This window comes from Crinia signifera, chromosome 2 (assembly GCF_055691185.1).
Source record: "Crinia signifera chromosome 2, ASM5569118v1, whole genome shotgun sequence".
NCBI lineage: Eukaryota > Metazoa > Chordata > Amphibia > Anura > Myobatrachidae > Crinia > Crinia signifera.
Genome location: NC_139218.1, coordinates 313,945,869 through 313,968,233, shown reverse-complemented (window position 1 = coordinate 313,968,233; position 22,365 = coordinate 313,945,869). Strand labels below are relative to the sequence as shown.

The window sequence follows — 22,365 nt, the reverse complement described above, 5'->3', positions numbered from 1 at the left end:
TATTGTTTCTTCTTCCTCTTTTTTTTTTTTTTTTTGATGCTAAAAGCATTTAACACTACATTATAGCCAAAATCTTAAGTTTATAATTACTTTCCTAAATTGTAATGAGTAGACCTTTTTAGTAGTTCCTAACGCCGGGTATACATTAGGCAATATATATTTTGGCAATATTGCTCAGTGTGTGCCTGTGATTGTGAGCTCCTGGCCATCATTAATTGGTGAGTCCCGTCTGATGCGCTCCATGTCAGATGGGTTGATGGTGGTATGCAGGTGACTGTGCAGATAACTATATATCATGCAGTCTGCACACCTGTCTGTTGTATCCTTCCATCTGTTCTTTGGTTGGCGGGGCATGCATCTTCCTGTTGTGCACCCAGCCCTAAGTATTTTGTCGAAGGTGCAGTATTCTGAATTTTTATTTTTTTTTGTTTTTTATTTTGTATTTATTTTGTCTATTAACCTGTAGAGTGGGCAGTTTTGAGAATGAATCACACAAAGATAATGACTCATTCACGTTTTCTGGGTTAGGTCTGTTAGTCACCTGCTCTGTCACCCCATTGAAATGGTTTCAGCTATTTTTATCAGTTGAGAGTGTGCAGTATGTCCTCCATTGTAAGGCTTAAAAATGGCCAGTAATTTCACACCAGTACCATTTTAACACATGTGGCTACAGCCTGGGTTTTTGCATGAGAACAAGCACTAACCCAGAATTTCTTCATTTGTGAAAGGAAACAACCTGGAAGCACAACCATGTTCCCATCCAGTCCGAGGAATTTGCAGACTTACTAGACCTGTCAAATAACCTGGTTCACATGTGTAAAAGCAGCATTTGAGATGTGGCACGTTACAGGCTACATATAAAATGCTCCAATTTAAAATGATTAACATGTAATCTCAATAAAGCTCTCAATATATAAGTAATCTCAATATATATATATATATATATATATATATATATATATATATATATATATATATATATATATATATTCCAGTGCAGTGGAGCACAGTGGTACCTTGCACATAGATAATAATTTAATAGAAAAGGATGTTTAATATGGATATCTGTCTTATGAAGGACTTCTTGTTCACAACAGTGGGAACTTTCTTCATGAATACACCTTCATTTATTTTATTAATGCTTATTGGCTCTTTCATCTCATACGTTCAGTCTTTCTTATGATTTGCTTTCCTTTCTTTGTACAGCAGCTGAGCAGTCTCTGGCTTCCAGCAGAGAAATTCAGCACCACTGCGGAGAAAATCTCTTTCAACCATCTGTAAATTTGGAGAAGGTAAGAAATCTGTTGCAAGAGAGTGGCTGGTATAGTAGCTTCTATTATTGGTTTATCGCAGCTTAAAGTAGTTTTTACCTGTGTATGTGCATCTGTCTCAGGATGACTGGGTGCCTGGGGTTCATACTTTTCAGACTAAGGGCCTTATTCTGGTTCACTCGAGGCAAATTCCTTCTCAAATGGACAATACCATGTGCACTGCTGGTGGGGCAAATGTAATTTGTGCAGAGAGCGTTAAGCCCTGTACACACACACATCGATTTGCTTTTGATTCGATGTTAGATTCGTATAGTTATTTATGTGAAATAAAAGTGCGTACACATGGTGAGAGATGCATTATTTTTCAATTTGATTTTGCTTTTAGCACCATTCAATGCAGATTCTATCCCGATGCGTGCTCCCACATTGTGTAAATGAAATAGAAAAATACACTGAACTTCTTATTGCATATTTAAATAGCTGCTATTTTTTTACTGCAAGCAGAAATAAATGTTACAAGAATTTTTTTTTTTATATATATAATTTTTTTTATAATTATAATGTGCTTGGGGGCTGCAGGCTTAAATTCATTGATGCATTGATCAGTACATGAACTAAAGCTCCACTGTTTATAATTGTTAATTTAAAGAGCCCCTGTGATTTTTATTTAAACAATGTGGTCCTAAACCATAGGGCATCCCAAAACTAGGGATGGCGGGTGGTGAATATTTATTTATTTTCACACAAGCATATTCTAATTAATGGCATGCTGGCAGTCAAAGATCCTGGTACCAGAATTATGACAGCAGCTGAGATGCCGACGCCAGAATCCCGACAGCTGGCATCCTGCTCGTCCGTATGCCACAGGGGAGTTTAGGCACTAAAAAGTGGGTTGTAGGATTAGGCCTAAGAAGGAGGGTTAAGAATATGCTGGGGGGGGTGGGGGTCTGGTAGGAAGTCTACTTATCCATTTCCTTTTTCAGAGGTAATTAGGGGATAAATCTGTTTTCCTTTAGGAAAACGAGCATTTCCTGGCAGCGGACATGTTCATATCTGTGATTGAGAATATGAAAAGCATTTGGCAGTATGAGCTGTGGAAAGCAGAGGAAGGAGTGCCGTGGATTAAAGGTCCAGAGGAACCCTGCTTCTACCAGAGGAAAAAAGCCAATTCAGAATCTGCAAATTCTGTTGACAGCGGTTATGAGGGTAAATATTGGTTTGTACTAGTTTGCCTACAAGAATGAAATGCAATTGTCCATCTCCCCCCCCCCCCCCCCCCCTCTTTTTTTCAAAATGTATTTATTTATTAAGAAATCTACTTCTAGGAACTGTTTAATGAAATATGGATTAAAAAAAAATGTCTTTCATTTTTGTCCCAAAATCACAAAAAACTACTGGATGCATTTGGATCCTATTTTCACTATTGTATAGCTTAGTGACCTACAAAAAAACTGGGGTATATAAGCCATCAGAGAGAGGAGCGATAAAGGAAAAACCCAGAATTCTTAAACTTTCTTGTTTTTTCGTTCAGCTGAGCGATAACAGGCAGACATCCATGAGGTAGTGCATTTTATACCTGTATCCTGGCAGTATGAGTAGAGGTATTGTAGGCTATGTGAAGGAGACTAGTAATCTGAAGGAACGTAGGATTTTTATTAGTGATGGAATAAAAAAAAAACATTTTTCATTTGTAATATTCCAGGCTTGCATGCGCTACAGAATTCTCCCGCACAAACTATATTTGAGGAGGTGGAGGAAGAGGAGTCTGGACGCTGTATAGACTACAAAGTGTACGACTATGAGGATTTTGTCATAATTGGTAAATATGGTTCTTCTTGTTCTTGCATGTGATATCACAAGGCAGCATATCCCAATTTAAATCTTGTGGAGTGTTTTTCATGCAATCCCCCTACGCATGAGAGCCTCTGGTCTGAGCGAGGTACATAAGCACAGATCTAGTCAGATTACTTAGAAATAGGGCTATAATCAGCCCGTGTGTAGGCCCCATTAGCCTTCGCTTACACATCTGACCAATAGAAGTCTTTCGGCATGTGCACGTTTCCAGGAATGCAGACCTTCTCCCTGCCCACTGTCTCAACACTGCTGCCTTTCATTTAGGAAGTGGCAGAGGTAAACTACAGATGTGTCCTCTTACATTGTTGCTGCATATGGCAGCTTGCTGTAGCAGGACAGTCATCCAAATTGCAGCATGCTGTGCGCATTTGCATCGCTGTCCGATCCCTTTGACGTGAATGTGACTCGTGTACGTTGGTGGCATAGTTTCAGCTGGTAAGTGCCCGCTTCCCACTACTCCACGACACCCTTGCTGTGATGCATACATATCATTGCAAGGTTGTGAATTCTGTATGGGCAATATCGCAAGACCTATTCTACGCGTGTGGAGAATGGACTTAGCGAAGCTGCTGATCACAATATTCAGAAATCTACGTGTGGCAGGACTCCTGCTTTTTATCCCTGAATCAGGCCCAGGGACCGGCGCCTGGTGTCTCCTGGTTGCGAGTAGATTTATGGGCCCATGTAATCTGTATCTGACAATAGAAGCAGCTCTATCAGATCCAGTGTACAATGAGAAAATCTAACTATAAAAATAAGGAAAAAAGATCAAACTTAAAATACATGTCTTTTTTCTAATAAGTCTATCATCATGCGGTGAGTGTGCAGGGTTTGGTAGACCATGATTATAAGTTGTGGAGCAATACTGTAGGTTCCTTTTTTGCTTTAGCGAAGATACGCTGATATAACGATTAATGACCTTTTCTGCTTACACAGAACAAGACGACTATGCAGATCTATACATGCAGAAGCAGTCCAGTGACACGCCTGCAAGGTATGATCTCTTTATTCCAGTATATGGTATACCCTTTTTTTTTTTTACCTGTTTGGTTGGGACAGACATCTAACAACATTAAAATCTTTCCAGACCCATCCCTATACCAGGCTCAAACTCTGCAGAAAAAACTGCCTTGAATTTATACCGAGCTTTCCAGGAGCAGTGGGGTCAGATAGTCGGAGAAATGTGGCCACCAGCAATATCACCCGTTACAACAGTAGGTATCCTTAAGACCACTGATATTGCCCGTTATGACCAGCTAGCTAATTTAATACCTTTGATCAATGTTAGCCATTAGTACAGATCTAAGTCATTCATGCGCTATGCACCCCGATAGTTACATAGTAGGTAAGGCTGAAAAAAGACTTGCGTCCATCTAGTTCAACCTGGTATAGATATCCATTGCTGATTTGGTAGGTTCTGGTATTTTACAGACAGATTATATTTCTTATTTGTACCCATGGATGTTTTTCTCCAGTAAATGTTTGTCCAACTTTGCCTTGAACGCATTTAATGAGCCAGCCGTTACCACCTCTCTGGGAAGAGAGTTCCAGAGTTTGACTGTTCTGACCGTAAAGAAATTCTTTCTACTAGCTGAATGAAATCTTTTTTCTTCTAATCTATACTCATGCCCTCGCGTCCTAGATTCCTTTCTAGTAGAAAAGAGGGTGTGTGACAGTTCCTTATATTGGCCCTTGATATACTTGTACATGTTGAGCATGTCCCCCCTTAAACGTCTCTTTTCTAATGTAAATGGTCCCAAATTGCTTAATCTCTCCCCGTAGCTTAAATTCTCCATTCCCCTAATAAGCTTTGTTGCTCGCCTTTGGACTTTTTCTAATTCTATGATGTCCTTTTTATAGTGTGGGGCCCAGAACTGTACTCCGTACTCTAGGTGAGGTCTCACCAATGCTTTATATAGTGGCATAATTACCCTTGGGTCCTTAGTTTCCATTCCCCTCTTAATACATGCCAGAATTTTGTTGGCCTTTTTTGTAGCTACATTACAATGGGCACTACATCCTAGTTTGCTGTCTATTTGGACTCCTAGATCCTTTTCAAGTATGGAATTACCCAGTTCCTCTCCACTAAGGTTGTAACTTGCACACTGGTTGTGTCTCCCAAGGTGCATAACCTTACATTTATCTACATTGAACCTCATCTTCCATTTTTTTTGCCCACTCATCTAGAATTGCAAGATCATTTTGAAGCATGGTGACATCTTCTGATGATTTGATGACTTTGCTAAGTTTTGTATCGTCCGCAAAGATGGATACATTGCTGAGTAACCCTATCCCAATATCGTTAATAAAAATGTTATACAAAATGGGCCCCAAAACCGAACCCTGGGGCACTCCACTTAGTACCGGTATCATATCTGATAGTAAGTGTAATGTTTTCTTCTAGTGGGCCATTGACCATGCCATGCCAGAGGAATTGGAGTCCAGCATGAGCCTGGTAGAAGAGCTAAAATGGTTCAGCGAGAGGGAGCCTGAAGACTGGACCCCTCCAAGATTTCAGATTATTACGGACGTGCATCCCTACATCAAGTAAGTGCTTATGGTATCATGGATCCAATCCAGTGGTGTAACTACTAATTTTTCACACACCCCCCCGCCACAAATTTAGGCAGCGAGGTATGGGGACAGCCGTTTTCCGTGTCACTTTCTGTTAGCAGCCGGAGACGGCCCGGGACCCGACAGAAGCGGCAGGGGCAGGAGGTACCAGCGGGCGGGGTGCGCGTCGCTGGCAGCCGGGGAGCGTGTTTACAAGTAGGAGCCGCGTCTCACCTACCCGGCGGTCGGCAGCAGCAGGGGGAGCATCCTGGCCACACTTACAGCTAGCCGGAAAACCCGGCACAGGAAGAGCCAGCCGCCCGTCTCCCCGCTCCCAGAAGCACCGGCGGGCGGACGGCAGCAGGTAACTATAGCCCCGCAGACCCCCCGGCGCCCACACCTTCTTAGCGCCTCCCCGCCACCGCGGGGGCTGCGGGACTATAGTTACGCCACTGATCCAATCATAGGTTTCCTGATTTGCAACTTGCAATATTTATACCTTTTGGATTTATGTAAAGCCCTGTACCCATGGGGCGAATTAAGCCTGTATCGCTGGGGATATGGTTGTTGAGTGACCATATCCCTGTGTGTACGGGGCGACGGTCACTAGGAGCTTGCTACCACAACCAGCACAGTACCAAGACCAGCATGATCCTGCGACCAGCGGCATTCTCCTTCAGTGACTCAGTTTTCATCAGGGACCATCGCTGGTCCCTGATGAAAACGGGACACTCAGCAATTTGGGCGCTGAGCGATATTAAGTCAAAATCGCTCAGTGACCAAGTTTTCTCAGTTTGTACAGAGCTCAAGAAGAGGTCTGCTGTAAATGAGTATTAAGATTATGATTAATTTACAAGCTAATCGCTTTAACGTCTAAACAAATAGTTACGATTTTTTAACCAACCAATACCGTTCCAGCCACACAATGCCCATTCTCTGCTGCCTCCAATGGCTGCCTGTACAATGGCGATCATTTTTTTTAAGATTGGCTTACTGACTTTTAAAGCCCTATATGACCCAAGGTACCTGAAGCTGCTCCTGATTCCATACTGCCCTGTCTGAGTACTGTTCTCTATAGATGGTTTTTGGCAATATGTAGCAACTCTCGCAGTTCATCTAGCGGTCGTGATTTTAGCTATGCTGCTCAGACTATAGAACTCACTTTCCCGTACAATTCGAGAGACTTCCACTCTAGAACCCTTCAAAAACTCAAGAATTTCCTTAATTGTTTCTTTGGTATCTCCATGCCCTGTGGTTTCTGAAAAGCTTTTGTGTGCTTCCCTTTTTCTGTACTGAATTATTTTCATTCTATTAAGCACCCAGAGTCGAGTCCTATTGGAGAAATGGCGTTATATAAAATAATATAAAAATTATAATTATAAATGCAATTTATTGCAAACATTTGTTACATTGATTAGATGCATGCCAGATTTAGACCTCATGGGGCCCTAGGTTGTAGTAATATTACAAGTACATGGGAACAGTAACAAAATAATTGGCAAAAAGCTTCAAGTGCATGTACAATTCAGTTACACGGGTAAATTATGCATGTGCACAATAATAGAAGATAAATAAGCAATGCAAAATAGGAATAAAATACACAGATAAACAGTGCTGTTATAAAAGTGCGGGGTGCAGTTACACTAACACCTAACAATTAGGTGTGGTGGGGTTGGGGGTTGTGATTTTTGGGGTTCAAGAAGGTTACTTTTCAGATACGAGGGACAATCTCCTTGACCCTCCTCGAACCCCCCCCCCCCCCAATCACAATCCCACCACACCTAATTGTTGTTACAGATAAATATAGACTAGTGTACCTGCACCCCACACTTTTCTAACAGCATTGATTATCTGTGTATTTTATTCCTTTTTTGCATCGTTTATTTATCTTCTATTGTGCACATGCATAATTTACCCTTGTACATGCAATTTCTAAGTAAAGCTTTTTGAGCACTTAAATCCTACCTGTCAATTATCATTAACACATACACACACACACACACACACACACACACCAAGGAGCAGAGCGCTGCACTAAAAACAAACTACAAACTCGTTAACCCAATCCAGGCTGGTCGCCTAGAAAGTGCTGCCGCTAGCACCGAACAACTGAGCTCAGTGTGCAGGCACCCAAAGACTTAAAATAATTGGCAAATTAACAACCCTAAATTTGTGTACTAATACTCTGTAAATGAGTCATGATGTACATTACAATATACTTGTATTAAAAGAAAGCCCTGTCCTCTCCCTACTACCATAAAAAAAGTCCTACATAATGTAATCACTATTCAATATCTATTAAATTTTGCTTGTATAAGCAAAATCGAATAGAAAAATAGTGCATATCTCACCGTGTATACCCTCCGATCCAGTGGTGGTCTAATAGAAAGTAAATCTCACCGTGTGTATGCACCATAAGTCCAGGGGCCCAGACCTTGTATCTAAAGCACACAATACACACCATGAGTAAATGTTGGCTAGAACCGTCAATAGCTAAAAAATGGTCTTAGAATGTTATCAAAGTAATTCCAATTTCCTCCATTTTATCCTTTGTACAAACCTTTTATAAGTGATAGGGAACTTCCACAAACATCTGCTTAGGTGCACTTTGCACTTTGAATTTGGGTTATGGTAACATTTATGGCATTGTTTTTAAACTATTGAGAAGATAGGATGAAGAGCTGTAGCTTTACATACACATCCTGCAAATTTGGCACATTTTTGTCCTGTGCGGTATTGACTTTGCAGAAGGCAGGATCTGTGAGTGTTTTGTGGGTCATGAGGTCGGAGGAAGGTGCAATTCTGAGAATTTTTGTATGATGGGTCTGGTGATATAATCTTTTATATGAAGAGTAGCTTTTTTAGCTTTCCAATATAACATTTTTCTGATGAAAAACCTAAAACTGCATTTTCTCACACACGTGGACACCCCATTTCTAAAGTACACATACTGTAAAGGTGCATACACACTGTACAATTTTTTTGACCAATTTGGTTGAAAGACAGCCAAACAAACGATGAATGATGATGCGCATACCCGCCAGTTGTTAATCAAGATTGTTCATCAAGATTGTTCGTCAACTGTGCATGCAGCTCAATTTGAATATCTTTCAAAAAGAGCCTATAAACTGTAGCTAGAACTTTCTTCTTTAGTCTGTCATCAATATCTTTCTTCAACATCTTTAGTCCAGGACACTGGGTTCAATGGAAATGTCTTTCAACCAAATTGGTCAAAAAAATTGTACAGTGTGTATGCACCCTAAGTAGTACGTTAAAATTCAAACTTTCTATGAGGTAATCCTTTACTCCACATACTAAATCAATAACCTTTCACAAGCTTCAATAGTTTAATCAGCCCGTGTGTGAGGACTTGTCCTAAAGTCGCTGAAGGACAGTAGGCTGGGTGATGTCATAGCAATCCGTGATGAATTGAAATGATTCTTGGAATAGTAACCTTTACAATACACAAAGCAAATCTTCCAGATGAAGGGCCTTATTTTGGTTCATTCTTTCTGACAAAATCCTTCTTAGATGGTCAAAACCATGTGCACTGCAGGGGGGGGGCAGATGTAACATGTGCAGAGAGAATTAGATTTGGGTGAGTTATTTTGTTTCTGTGCAGGGAAAATACTGACTGCTTTATTTTTACACTGCAATATAGATCTCACTTTGAAGTAAAACCCCACCCAAATCTAATTCTCTCTGCACAAGTAACACCTGCCCCACCTGCAGTGCACATGGTTTTGCCCATCTAAGAAGGATTTTGTCAGAAAGAATGAACCAAAATAAGGCCCGAAGTTTCATCTAACACGTGAGACCATTTACTGGCTTGTATACTGCAGATACTCCAGTAAGATGGGATCGACAAAAGGCAATTGCCGCCCCCCCCCCCCCCCCTTTTTTTTTTTTTCACTTGACCTGATACTTCTTTATTACATTACCTAGAACCAGCTATTTTCACATAAGTGACAATTTACAAATCTTTTTCAGGAGAGATGCAGTTGTAGCATCACAGAACTATTTATGTGCAGGCTGTGGAACAAAGGTTGAGATAAGTGAGTACATATATTGATGGCTGTGTAATGTTTTTATTACTTTGGGGTCTCAATCACTAGCAATACGCCCTTTGCGAAGTCTGTTTACATGTTTCCTGTGCATGGTGTTTAGCATTAAGCCCCAAACACACTAGAAAACTTTTGAAGATCTTGGTATATACTGCCGAAAGATTAACACTGGTCTGTGTGCATGGTCCTTAATCTGACTGCAGTAACTAACCGCCAGGATCTGGGGGTAATTAAACATCCCGTACTGAGTGCCAAATAGACAGTTTGGTAAACTAGTTGTGTGACCAAATTGGAAATTGATCCTGGTGCTTGACTTTTGGAAAGCAATCACTTTAACAGGGCTCAAATCTTATAAAGATGTATTTCGAGGTGTAAGGAAAGGGATCCCAATTTCAAACTGTTTAATAATGTTGATCTATCAAATCCACAATTGAGCCCTTGTTTTTAATAAATATTATATTTTGAGGCACACCTACATGTAGTCTCCTTTTCTAAATCCCATGGCCCCAGCTTTTCACATGTTGTGAGGGGGTACACTTTTACAGTGCATACAGAGCTCAGAGAAGTGTTCCTGTGCCTCTCTGCTTGCAAAGTATGTGTCCTGTGACTGTCTTGGTAGTCTCATGGTACAATTAGAGCTATAACTAGACATTTTGTTGCCCTTGGACAGAAAAAAAGGCATTGCCGCCCCCCAATATTTTTAGAACGGGTAAATAAGGAGAGCTCTGGCGCCCAGTGAAAGCACTTGCTATGATGCTCCTTCCCACATGATCTCTAAAATATGTATGTATGTATGTATGTGTATATGTGTATGTGTGTGTGTGTGTGTGTGTGTGTGTGTGTGTATATATATATTTCTAGAACATCTATACTTAAAGAACAGTCTAACTACCATACCATGTTTTATGCTTTTAGTTTGATAGGTGCTTTTGGGGCCAAGCTTCAAAAAGTGATGAGGTGGAGAGTGATAAACAATCAGCTCCTACCTGTCATTTTTCAAACCCAGCCTGTAACATTGCAGTTAAGAGCTGATTGGCTGGCTGTTTATCGCTCTCCATTTTATCACTTTTTGAAGCTTGATACATCTCGCCTTTTTGTTATTTTTTTTTATCATTAACCACAATTCTGCAGCACTTGTCCTGGGTATGACGGCTAAGAACAGCACCCCCTGCCTTTAACTTGTCACGTGCAGTGGCATATGTCTCTCACCACCCTAGTTATGCCCCTGGGCAGGACTGTAGAATTTGAAATCCCGAATAGTATGCTGAAACACACCAAGAAAAAAATTACAAAGATGCTCCTCATAGCTTGTCACTGATTTATGAAGAAAACACCACACCTCAATGTTTCATGGCATTGTTGTTGTAAAACCAGATTATATTGGCTATCAAAGGTGACACTGCGCCTTCATCCTTTCAGCGGTAGTTGGCCTAACCATATTATTTACAGTATGTCTGAGTAGTGGTTTATGTGTTGTTTTTGTTTTTTGTCTGGTGGCAACTGGAAACAAGCCACAGAACACCAATGAATAGTGTTGACATCAGCTAGAATATTATTCTTGCATTACAAAGAGTAAACATGCGGACAATCTAGGATTTATGCAGAATGCCTTCAGGCCATGTGATGTGTTTTGTTTTGATATTTTTTTCCACATGAATGTTTTTACTTGATGAAAAGCCTGCAGCGGTAGCAGTAAATCCTGTGCCTCTTACCACCAATGTTTGTGTGTTGATGCACAGATAGGTCTGACACCACTAGGCAGCAGTATTTACACCACTATTTACAGTAACTCCTTTATATAATGACATTATATTCAGTTCAGGCTACCCCTATTGGGCGCAAAATATCAGACAATCTGTTTACGGCTCTGGTAGGTCAATCAAGAGCTAATGTTACTTAAGATGTTGACTGGCAATTGTATTGTTTGTGTAAGATTTCCTACAGATGACAAATGTGACTGCTACGGATTGAGGCTAAATGACGTGTTGTTTTCCCAGGGTACACCAATCGGCTCCGCTACTGTGATTACTTAGGGAAGTATTTCTGTGATTGCTGTCACAGTTACTCGGAGAGCTTCATTCCAGGCCGCATTCTCTCAAAGTGGAACTTCAGTAAATATTACGTCAGCAACTTCTCTAAAAGTGTTATAGACAAAATATGGGGCAGCCACAAATTCAATGTGCAAATCGAGAACCCAGCACTGTACAGCAAGGTCAAAGACCTGGCCAGAGTCAAAGTAAGTGATTGGTTTTTATTTGTGTTTGAATAGTCACTTTTTTTTTCCCCTTCAATTGTTCAAATAAAGCTGCAGCACATGGCTTCATATGGAAGTGTGTATGGCTCCAAAGTGAGGCCAATGGCTAATTCTCAAAACCGTTTAGATTATTTTGGAGGGTTGAGAATGGCAGTCAGACGAGGTGAGCGCTGCCTGTGTATGCAGTAATTTTCCAGCCACAATAATAGACGTGACCCTGCCAATCTGGCCACGCTCTCCTGGTTTTGGCCAACACACTTTGAGGCAAGTTAGCCAGTGACCTCCGCTTATGTTCCAAGAAATATTAAAATTAATTTTTCTGAGTATATACCTGCAGCTGGGCTGTTTCTGGGACCTTTATGTGTAGTTTGGAAGATTCTGCACAGATCAGAATATAACCCAAAGGGTTACAGTGAGGTTAATAGGTATATAGCTCTGTTGGTGGTACTCCCATGAGCCCTGAGTACAGTATGCAAAGGAGAAGAAAGACTTTTTGCTGGGGCATGCTGTAAGACAAGACTGTTTTAAAACAAATCTTTATTGATATAAAGTAAAATACAGATCAAAACAGGAACAATAAAGGGGAAGGGGCGGGGGGGGGTAAGAAAAGGAGGAAGGGGGTGATGAGCCCAGATGGTGTTGAGCTATCTCATGTGGTCTCCAATTCTTGTATATAAACAATACATATATGTAATACAATACTCTGTGTGAGTTACAGAAAATGTTCAATTCCTGTGCATATACAATTATGACATGCATCAAATAGTGACTATGGGATGTGCGTTTCGTCTGGTAGGCTTGTTCACCCTGAGTTCACAATACCATTTTTTTTTGGCTACTTATATAATATAATTTATATATGTTCTCTGTGTAAATGTCTGTACACGTAAACCTTATTTGTTTACTATACCTATGTATCAATCTAAAAACCGCAAGTACCAAGTGTTTTTCAGGATAGAAAACTATCCAACTTTTGACAAGCACTTGTAATCAGGCGCGGTTACATACAGTATCTAATGTCCTACCTTGTGGATTACGCCTATTGTGAATACTAACCTATATAGAATTTCTCCACACATTGTGACACAATTTTTCCACAAGTCTCACTATTTTTGATGTATTGTTTACTGGAATTGGAGACCTCACATAATGGGGGAAATTTACTAAAGGAAATTTGTAAAAAATAGGTGTATTTGTATCCAGAAATAAACTTATTTTTGACATATTTACTATCCCGAAAATACGGCAATTCGTTTTCGTATTGATGTGCTATCAATACGAATACGAATTGCCGTATTTTCGGGATAGTAAATGTCAAAAATAAGTGTATTTCTGGATACAAATACACCTATTTTTTTTTACAAATTTCCTTTAGTAAATTTACCCCAATGTGTGTTGTTCCAACACATGAGATACCTTGACACCATCTGGCTTATCACCCCCTTCCCTTCTTTTCTCCCCCCACTTCCACCCGTTTTTTCTTCTTACTGTTTTCATCTGTAATTTAATGTATATCAATAAAGATTTGTTTTAAACAAGTATTTTGCCTTACATTGTGCCCCAGCAAAAAGTTGTATTTTTCTTCTCCCATGCACCTTTTGTGTGTACACAAGGGAAACAAAGTTTTTGCGTACTTGATGATAAAGGTCTCCTTTGCACGCAAGGTAAGGGAACAATGTCTAGAACACAGGCTCTCAAACTTTGGGGCAGATGTATTAAGCCTGGAATAAAGATAGTCTAAAGGCCCATACACACTGGGTGATTTTGAACTGAAAGCCGCTCAAAACACCCAATTTGAGTGGCTTTCAGCTCAAAGCTGCCCAGTGTGTACGGCACGGCGGTGAACGGTGATGCGCGCTCCCTCATAATCGCTGGGAAAGCCATTCATCTGCTTTTATTACCAGCATATGAGCAGCTTTGTGGACTGCTTTGCCCCCCCATCTATACACGCTGGGCAAAATCACCCAGTGTGTATGGACCATAAGGTGATAACGCACCAGCCCATCAACTCTAAACTAATTTTTAAAACATAGCTGATTGGCTGGTGCATTATCTCCCACTTTATCTTTTCACCAGGCATAATACATCTGCCCCTCTGTGCTCAGGACCCAAAAATGTGACACACGGTGCATTAGCCGGGTGATCTGGATAATGTGACCGGTGCTCTCAAAATTAACCAAAGTATCAGTAACTTGTAATGCATTATTGAATGTGAAACTAAAGGTGCCCATACACGCACCGATATTCATGTGCTGGGCGTTTTGAATTTTAAGATAACATGTGATTTTGGCACTGGAAGGGGATGCGATTTCAGCTTCTCTCTTTTTTTTATTTTAATAGTCACTAATGGACATCGCATGGCATGTACAAAACTGATGCAATGCAATGAAGCACAAAAAGTACTGCCTGCAGATACTTTTTGTGCTTTACAATATTGTACCTGTGGGGACGCGCATCGTATCCCCGTAGTTACACGGTGCAATTTAAGCCGATGCGATGCGTTTCGAACTTTAAAAGATTGAAACGCATGCTGAAATCTCAGCGTGTATGGGCACCTTTAGACCTATGTAGATCATCCATATAGACCGTATATGACTGTATTGATTAAGTCCAAATTATTCTTGTGCAGGAGGTGCAACAGCAGCTGATTTACATAAAGAAAATGCTGAACACTTGCCGTTTTGCAGACAGGTAAGGGCCACAGCAGTGATTTAGAACAGAGATTCTAGAAGTGGTTTTCTTTTGTCCAGTTGGTGAATGAATTCAGATCTAGATTATTTTTAAAAATTCATGATTTGGATAAAACTGTTGAAACCTAGATTAGTGGTTTTTACCAAATAGCTTGTAAATAAGGGCAGTCTTCTGGTTATTCTAGAGCTGTATTGCCAATCCATTTAATACTAAAACAATTAAATGCACATTCCTAATTATTGCCTCTTGCTCAAATATTTATGCTAGAAAATATAAAGGTTTCTCATTTATAAAATAAAGTTGTAGTGTTCACTGCTTTTTTTTTTTTTTTTTTCGTTTGTCTTTAATTGGGGTAAAAACCAGGAACTTCTGGCAGATTAGTCCCTTGGGCCTGATTCAGACCTGATCGCTGCTGTGCAAATTTTGTAGATGTCTGAGGTCCAATAGCTGCCGCCCAGACAGAGTGAAATTCCGCCCCTTGCAGGTCTACGAGTGACTTGCTAATTGATCGCTGAGCTGCACATCAATTCACAACTCACTCAACATCGAATGATTTCCTCAATCTTTGCAAGTGTGCAATACTCTGACCCTTCCACAACTCTGCGACATACAGGCTGATTGAGGCCGGAGCTGACGTCACACACCCTTCCCTAAAAACGCCTAGGCATACCGGCGTCTTTCCTGACACTCCCAGAAAATGGCCGGTTACCACCTGCAATTGGTGACTTCCTGCTGGGGGTTGCAAATAAATTAATCGCTGTTTGGTGTTACACATGCGTGCTGCAATTAAGATGCATCCTCAGTCATTCAATAATCGATAGACTTGTGAATCAGCAATGCGGTATGAATAACCCCCTAGATCAGAGTGTTTGTGGTATGTAATGGTTTCTGAAAATGCACAATCTGTACAAAATAGCTAAATGATTATTTCTCCCTCACACAAGTGTTGTAAAGGCCTTTGAAGAAGTGCCCCGTCACCTGATAGAAGAACTGCACCTCTTTACCTTGAGTGACCTGTATGACATCAAGCAGAGGAGCCTGTTACCAGAACTCCGGGAGCTCCTGGCCCACTGTGTAGCACACGTGGAGGAATGTGAGGTATGTGAACTATGCCCTATAAAATCTCGTGTGGAGATTTACTGTACATGTGGCAGGAGAATATGCACTAACAATCCACCTAATATTAAAGGGGTTCTATAAAAAGGTGGAGATCATAGTTTTAATCTGCCGGCTCTTTTGTGTAACAGATATTTAGAATGTGCACTTTTATTTTTCTCATAGAATTTTGTAAGTCTTACTCCTATACCACAAAGGTTTGTAATGTGTGGCCAGTAGGCTTCCTGGCATTCTAAACTCACTTGTTCTTTAGACCATGTACACTGAAATAATCATTCTTGCCACCTGGCGAGAACGGAGACAGACTTCCTGATGTATCCAGGTGTAAACGTCTAGGGTTGTGCTACTAGTACAAATGTAACAATGGAAAGCATCGTTGAAGAGTCAGGGCAGTCTTAAGGGCATTGTGGGCCCTTGGCACAGCAATGCACTGGGATCCCTACTAAGAGAATGTTTACCGGACGGATTTTGTGTAATTCACAACAGATGCAGCCAGGCAGCAAGCTCTACTAGCCTCACAATAAAGCCCAGAGGCACCAGCTAACCCCTGCTCAAAGGGCCCTAGGGCAGCTGTCCAGTAAGCCTACGCTTAAAGATGGCCCTGGGAAGATTTTTTAAGGAGGACAGAAAAGAGTGCCTTTTCTTGGTGCACCTAGAGAAATAATACTTAGTAAAACATCACTTTTATTGAGTTCATTTAAAATAGTTGCGAAGATATAAAAAGGACTGGACAACACGTAAGACAACAAATAGTGATTTTTAAAAAGGATAAGAATCCTCACCTAGCGGGACCCCACTACCCGTTATCACCGTTATTATTTATAATAGATATAGTGTGGCACGGAAGACTTGTTTATATTACCAAAGTCATGTAATGTGGATAAGTCAGGTTTGTAACTTTATCATATACAATGTATCACAATAGTCCTGAGGCTCACTTAGTGCAGCCACCAGCACGCGCTTGAACACGGATGTGATGCCGTTTCAGCGCTGCTGTTAGGCTTGCTGGAGCCAGTAGTTCCACAACCTGCGTTCCAACCGCAGAGCTGAGTCTGAGGTGTGCCTGTATGCACTCCCTCGCTCATGTGGATCTAGAACAGGCAGGGACACACACGGCTCTGGCGCCAGAGACCGTGTCAGTGTACTGATTGGGGACCGTGTCCAACGGAAACCCCAATGTAGCCAACAACAAATATATATACAGTTTGTAAGTGGGGAGGGGAAAGTGGGGTATTAGACACACTAGGTGTGTAGTTAGTCGAGCGTACGCTTTCGCAAAAAAGCTTCCTCAGGACCCTTTTTTGCGAAAGCGTACGCTCGACTAACTACACACCTAGTGTGTCTAATACCCCACTTTCCCCTCCCCACTTACAAACTGTATATATATTTGTTGTTGGCTACATTGGGGTTTCCGTTGGACACGGTCCCCAATCAGTACACTGACACGGTCTCTGGCGCCAGAGCCGTGTGTGTCCCTGCCTGTTCTAGATCCACATGAGCGAGGGAGTGCACACAGGCACACCTCAGACTCAGCTCTGCGGTTGGAACGCAGGTTGTGGAACTACTGGCTCCAGCAAGCCTAACAGCAGCGCTGAAACGGCATCACATCCGTGTTCAAGCGCGTGCTGGTGGCTGCACTAAGTGAGCCTCAGGACTATTGTGATACATTGTATATGATAAAGTTACAAACCTGACTTATCCACATTACATGACTTTGGTAATATAAACAAGTCTTCCGTGCCACACTATATCTATTATAAATAATAACGGTGATAACGGGTAGTGGGGTCCCGCTAGGTGAGGATTCTTATCCTTTTTAAAAATCACTATTTGTTGTCTTACGTGTTGTCCAGTCCTTTTTATATCTTCGCAACTATTTTAAATGAACTCAATAAAAGTGATGTTTTACTAAGTATTATTTCTCTAGGTGCACCAAGAAAAGGCACTCTTTTCTGTCCTCCTTAAAATATCCTGTCTGTGCCTCTGGTAGCACACCCTCGCATTTACATATATTCAATTAATCAATTATGCTATGAGGGTCCACCCGTTTGTTACAATAAATCTACCTCTGTGCGACTGACAAACCTTTCTCTAAACGTTTGGCCCTGGGAAGAGTTGGTTTAATAGCTGGATTTTGTTTGTTTTACTTGTGCATCTCACTATGCTTTAAAAAAAAAAAAACACTTGAAGGAAAAAAGGCTTACTGGGATTCTCATACTTTTGTCAAATAATGTAGATATACAAAGCAAAAAATGTGGTTTGATCAGAGGTATGATCTACTTCTAATCCTAAAATGATGACCCACTGACCTTTTATTTTAATATGCTCTTCTGCCTTTATAACCAGCGGACCCAAGCATTTATATACATTACATCTCCTCTCCTTTTTAGATCACCCTCCTGGCCCCCAAACACTCTCCTTCTGAAAGCCAATAAGGGTACATGGGATAATTTTTCTCCTTTGCCCGACGACCGCTTCGTGAGATTACATTATTTCAATGACTTGCTGACCAATGTAGACACTTGCGTGACCAGTTTTAGATCATTAAACTTAAGTTTATTATTATGCATGCAATTCTTTAATTTATATATTAACCTGCTAGTTAAAAGCCTGTCAGAATGACTGCTTATGTAATGTAATTTCACTTTGAGCTGTGGCAGTTTTTAGCCCACTAACTCTCCACCCTACCTCCAGTCCCTATCTTCTCCTACCTCCATTCTGTCTTTACCGCTTCCTCTCTCCATATCCAGCAAGATTGAAACAGATTAGTGTCCCTACAAAGATTGAATTCACTTTATTACATCTTTTAGCTCTCAAAGGAGTAATTTGGTCTGTCAAATGGCCTCTAGTGGTCACTGGTGGTACTTCTCCTCATAGTGGTGAGTATACTGATGACCGTGCCACAATATAGTAGGAATGGAAAAGTTACTAAGATACTATAAGTATCTGTGCCTATGTGACATTTATTTGCCAGGACCACAGGAGTGATGCTTTCACAGGGTGTGCATATAGATGTATGTGCAAAAAATACGTGTGGTTTTTATTTTTTTTCTTCTTTTTTTGGTTTGAAGACAAAGCACCAATTTTTCATTTTATGCAGATTTCAGTGTATTTTGGACAGACCTTTAGCTTCTATTTTACATAATACAAGCAGCATGATTGATAATAAATAATTACTGTATTTAGTCAGTAAATGGAATGACTAATTTATTTTTGTACTTAATATTTTTGTTTGCAGCTATGCCAAGCCAAGGGCTTTATATGTGAGTTTTGTCAGAATGCTGAAGTAATCTTTCCATTCCAGACAGATATATGTAGAAGGTGTGACGGTATGTGTTTACAAATTAAACAGGTTTTTTTGTTTTCTTTGTCTTTGTTTCAATATGATTAAATTGGTTAGTGTAATTATCACAAATTTTTAGAGCGTAATAGTACTGACCAAATCTGTTACTGACCACATGCCAACTGAGAGAACCTGCTAGGTTATCTAAACCTATCCAATTAATGTGTCGGCATGAGGGTCAAACCACACCTTGTCCCCACCCACTGCCACAGAAGAATGCATACAGAAAATCTAGTTTGCTCTAATAATGTTAAAATTGAATTACCAAATCACTGCACAGTGCCCAAATATGATTTCTGCAGTAGGATGATAGAATCCTTGCCAGTGATGTTGTTGGGATACAGACACTGGAATATTATCTAAAACAAAGGGTATCGCAGTGATCACGAAAATGGGTTCATGAGTTTAATTCCAACAAGAGCCTCATAAGAATGGGGTTCTCTCTTTCTGTGAATTCCTTCCTAGTACTGCACTTTCTCATACTTCCAGCATATGTTTGGATAGTACGTAGAATCGTCTTCTTGCAAATGAAAATTGAACTCTATATCCACATGACACATACACACACATACTAGGCTTTAAACTTAACTATAGCAGGAAATGAGGTGAGTGACTGGTCAGTCATACAGCGCACACATTTCAAAGAAGTTTTAAATAATTCATGGTGCTATAAAGTAGTTTGTTGTTTTCTCAAAATGAAAGCTGGAAGGGTTCTTCTATGTATGTTGGTTCCTTAATTACCTTGATTTCTTACACTGTGTTTCTTTTTATAAAACCAGACTGCAAAGCGTGTTATCACAAGCAATGTTTTAAGACCAATGAGTGCCCAAAATGTGCAAGGATCAAGGTGCGGGAAGCGATCAAGTGCGACTCTCCCTTTACATCAAGTGGTGAAATGGACTTGAACCCCTTGACATGAGTGCCATGTGCTGTTTTTCTAATTATTTGTTTTTATTTTGTATATAATTGTGTTTAAATGTACAAAGTCCTGTATTTAAGAAGATTGTGTAGACTTTAATCGGCCGAACATATTTTCATGTTGAATTTTTATAATTTAAACTAAGCATTGTATTTTATATTTTTTAAGGTTAGTTACAGATTGTCCTGTCCCCCTTCTAATTTTACAATGTGCCTTAATTCTAAGTGTTGTCACAGCTGGTAGTGAGCAAGGTCTTCTCTACCCTAAAGGTCACCCTCCCAGGGCGAGGCGAGCGTCATTCTTACAGTGAATACTATAGTGATCGGTGCATTGTGTGATCACCGGGGCATGCAGAATATGGCAGCACTGCAAGGGAAGTCCTATCGCCTCACATACACAACCATCCTATGGAATTTATTATTCCTTTTGTAAATGCTATCCCTGACCTCTCTTAAAGAACCGAGGCTTTGTCTTCTGCCAAAAGTGGAGTGTTGTGCAATGTTCTGATTTTATAATATTTTATTGCCAAAGTATAAGGGGAAAAAGGTTTTATTGTATGCAGGTTTACAGGAATGTTCTTCCAGTTTTAGATGTTTATACAAACTGACTCAGGATCTACTAAACAAAATAAAAGTTTTATGACAATATATTGTGTGTTCCTATATATGTAAAAGAAGAAAAATCTTTATTTTTGTTGCTGTTCTTCTGAAATCATTTTGTGTGTAACATCATAGCCTAGAGAAAGAATTGAATTTAATCCTAAATTCAGTAGTTCTAAATGCAGCCTGACGTTACCATGAAGTAGATGTGATCATTGCATGTTTGCTGGATCGGTATAAAGAGACTGGAGTAGTGACACACAGGTGCTTAGAGCCTGATTTCTGTTGTTTACATGGCCTATATGTATGAAGACTGCATGCAGCGAATGTGTCAGTACTGCCAATTCGAGGACTGATAACGCGCAAATACAAATGAAGCACACTGGCAAATGGAAAATGTGAACACGTTTAATATGTGGGTGCAGAAAATACAGGCCTTGGGCATTTTAGAAGTCTGAGAGCTACTGACAATCCTTTTTATAGCACATGGTTGGTTGTGTTTTTCTGTAGATTGCAATCTATTTACAAGAAGTTCTAGTAACAGGATTTAACTCTTTGATTGCCAACATTTGAGAGATGTACAAGATATCCACTAAAATGCCAGCGCCAAAGTGTAAAAAAAAGATTATATTCCTATATAAGGTAATCATTACAGGTCATTATGAATATAAATGTTTGCTTGGCAATTTTCACACCTATTTTGACATTCACTTGGCACTCAAAGTGTTTAAAAAGGCAACCATAAATGCAGAACACTCCTGGTTTTGCATTTAATATTCTATCATTTTAAATGCTGCAACCAGAATTGCTAATAAGAAGCCGTTTTTAAAGTAGTCCATAAAGCTTGCTATATACCCAAATATTGTCTATCCAACTATTTTGCTGGTTGTATGTAAAAGAAAAAAAGGTAACAAATACCAATCTATCGTTTGCTCCCAAACAGAAAAATGGCCAAAACTGGTCATTCAGTCAAATTGGTTAAAATCCGTTCTGCTTTCTGCATTTTATAGGGACAGCTGTTTGTGTCCACTTTCTGGTGCTTGGTAGCAAGTTAGACCATGCTTGTATACATGATGGAATGATCAATTAGTGGAGAGTAAAGTGAACGTGAATTGTTGCCTGAATAGTAGTATTCATATTGTGTTGGTCCTTGAGGTAGCCATCAATGCCTTAGTAATGCTAGACCCATGGCAAGCAGTGTATAATTCCGCAGCTGGAGAGCTGCGTGTTGAACACCCCTGCCCGAGGCATTGAGGGATGTCCGAGAGGTTGGTGGGAGAGTTGAGATTTCAAAAAAAAAAAAAGAAGGTGTTTGTATTCTGAGGGAAGATGAGAGCTTGGAATTATTTGTTTAGAAATGTCCATAACATTTATGGTGAGTGGTACAGTAAGTACCCAATCTTTAGGGAAGGCTTTACACCTACCCCAGACATTATGAAAGGGGTGCTACCCAGATAATGGCTCTCCAGTTTAGTCTAGCACAGTCATTCCTAACCCTGGTCCTCAAGTACAGGTGGGCTCATTATGAAGACATATATATTTTTTTTTATTAAAAAGTATAGACAAAGCAACACAAAACAAATGTGTTAAACTATATTATACATGTGAGCCAATGCTTCAAAGTACAGTATGAAAATAGATGAACAGCTCCATTTTCCTTTTTTCTGTCAATGTTATACACGTTATTACAGTAAAATAGTA

General features: G+C 40.2%; 1 protein-coding gene across 1 annotated transcript in view; it reads left to right on the top strand.

The window, feature by feature from the left end:
• The window catches only part of RUBCNL (rubicon like autophagy enhancer), a 39,824-nt gene extending 19,112 nt beyond the window's left edge, over nt 1–20,712 (top strand). Inside the window, exons 5-16 of the mRNA XM_083168985.1 lie at nt 1,207–1,292; nt 2,288–2,477; nt 2,974–3,090; nt 4,062–4,119; nt 4,213–4,339; nt 5,530–5,672; nt 9,669–9,733; nt 11,740–11,978; nt 14,626–14,687; nt 15,632–15,785; nt 19,042–19,132; nt 19,926–20,712. Of these exons, the coding sequence (XP_083025111.1) occupies nt 1,207–1,292; nt 2,288–2,477; nt 2,974–3,090; nt 4,062–4,119; nt 4,213–4,339; nt 5,530–5,672; nt 9,669–9,733; nt 11,740–11,978; nt 14,626–14,687; nt 15,632–15,785; nt 19,042–19,132; nt 19,926–20,065 (1,472 nt within the window). The 3' untranslated portion in view covers nt 20,066–20,712. The remainder of the gene's footprint in view (nt 1–1,206; nt 1,293–2,287; nt 2,478–2,973; nt 3,091–4,061; nt 4,120–4,212; nt 4,340–5,529; nt 5,673–9,668; nt 9,734–11,739; nt 11,979–14,625; nt 14,688–15,631; nt 15,786–19,041; nt 19,133–19,925) is intronic.
• Nucleotides 20,713–22,365: the final 1,653 nt, after the last annotated feature.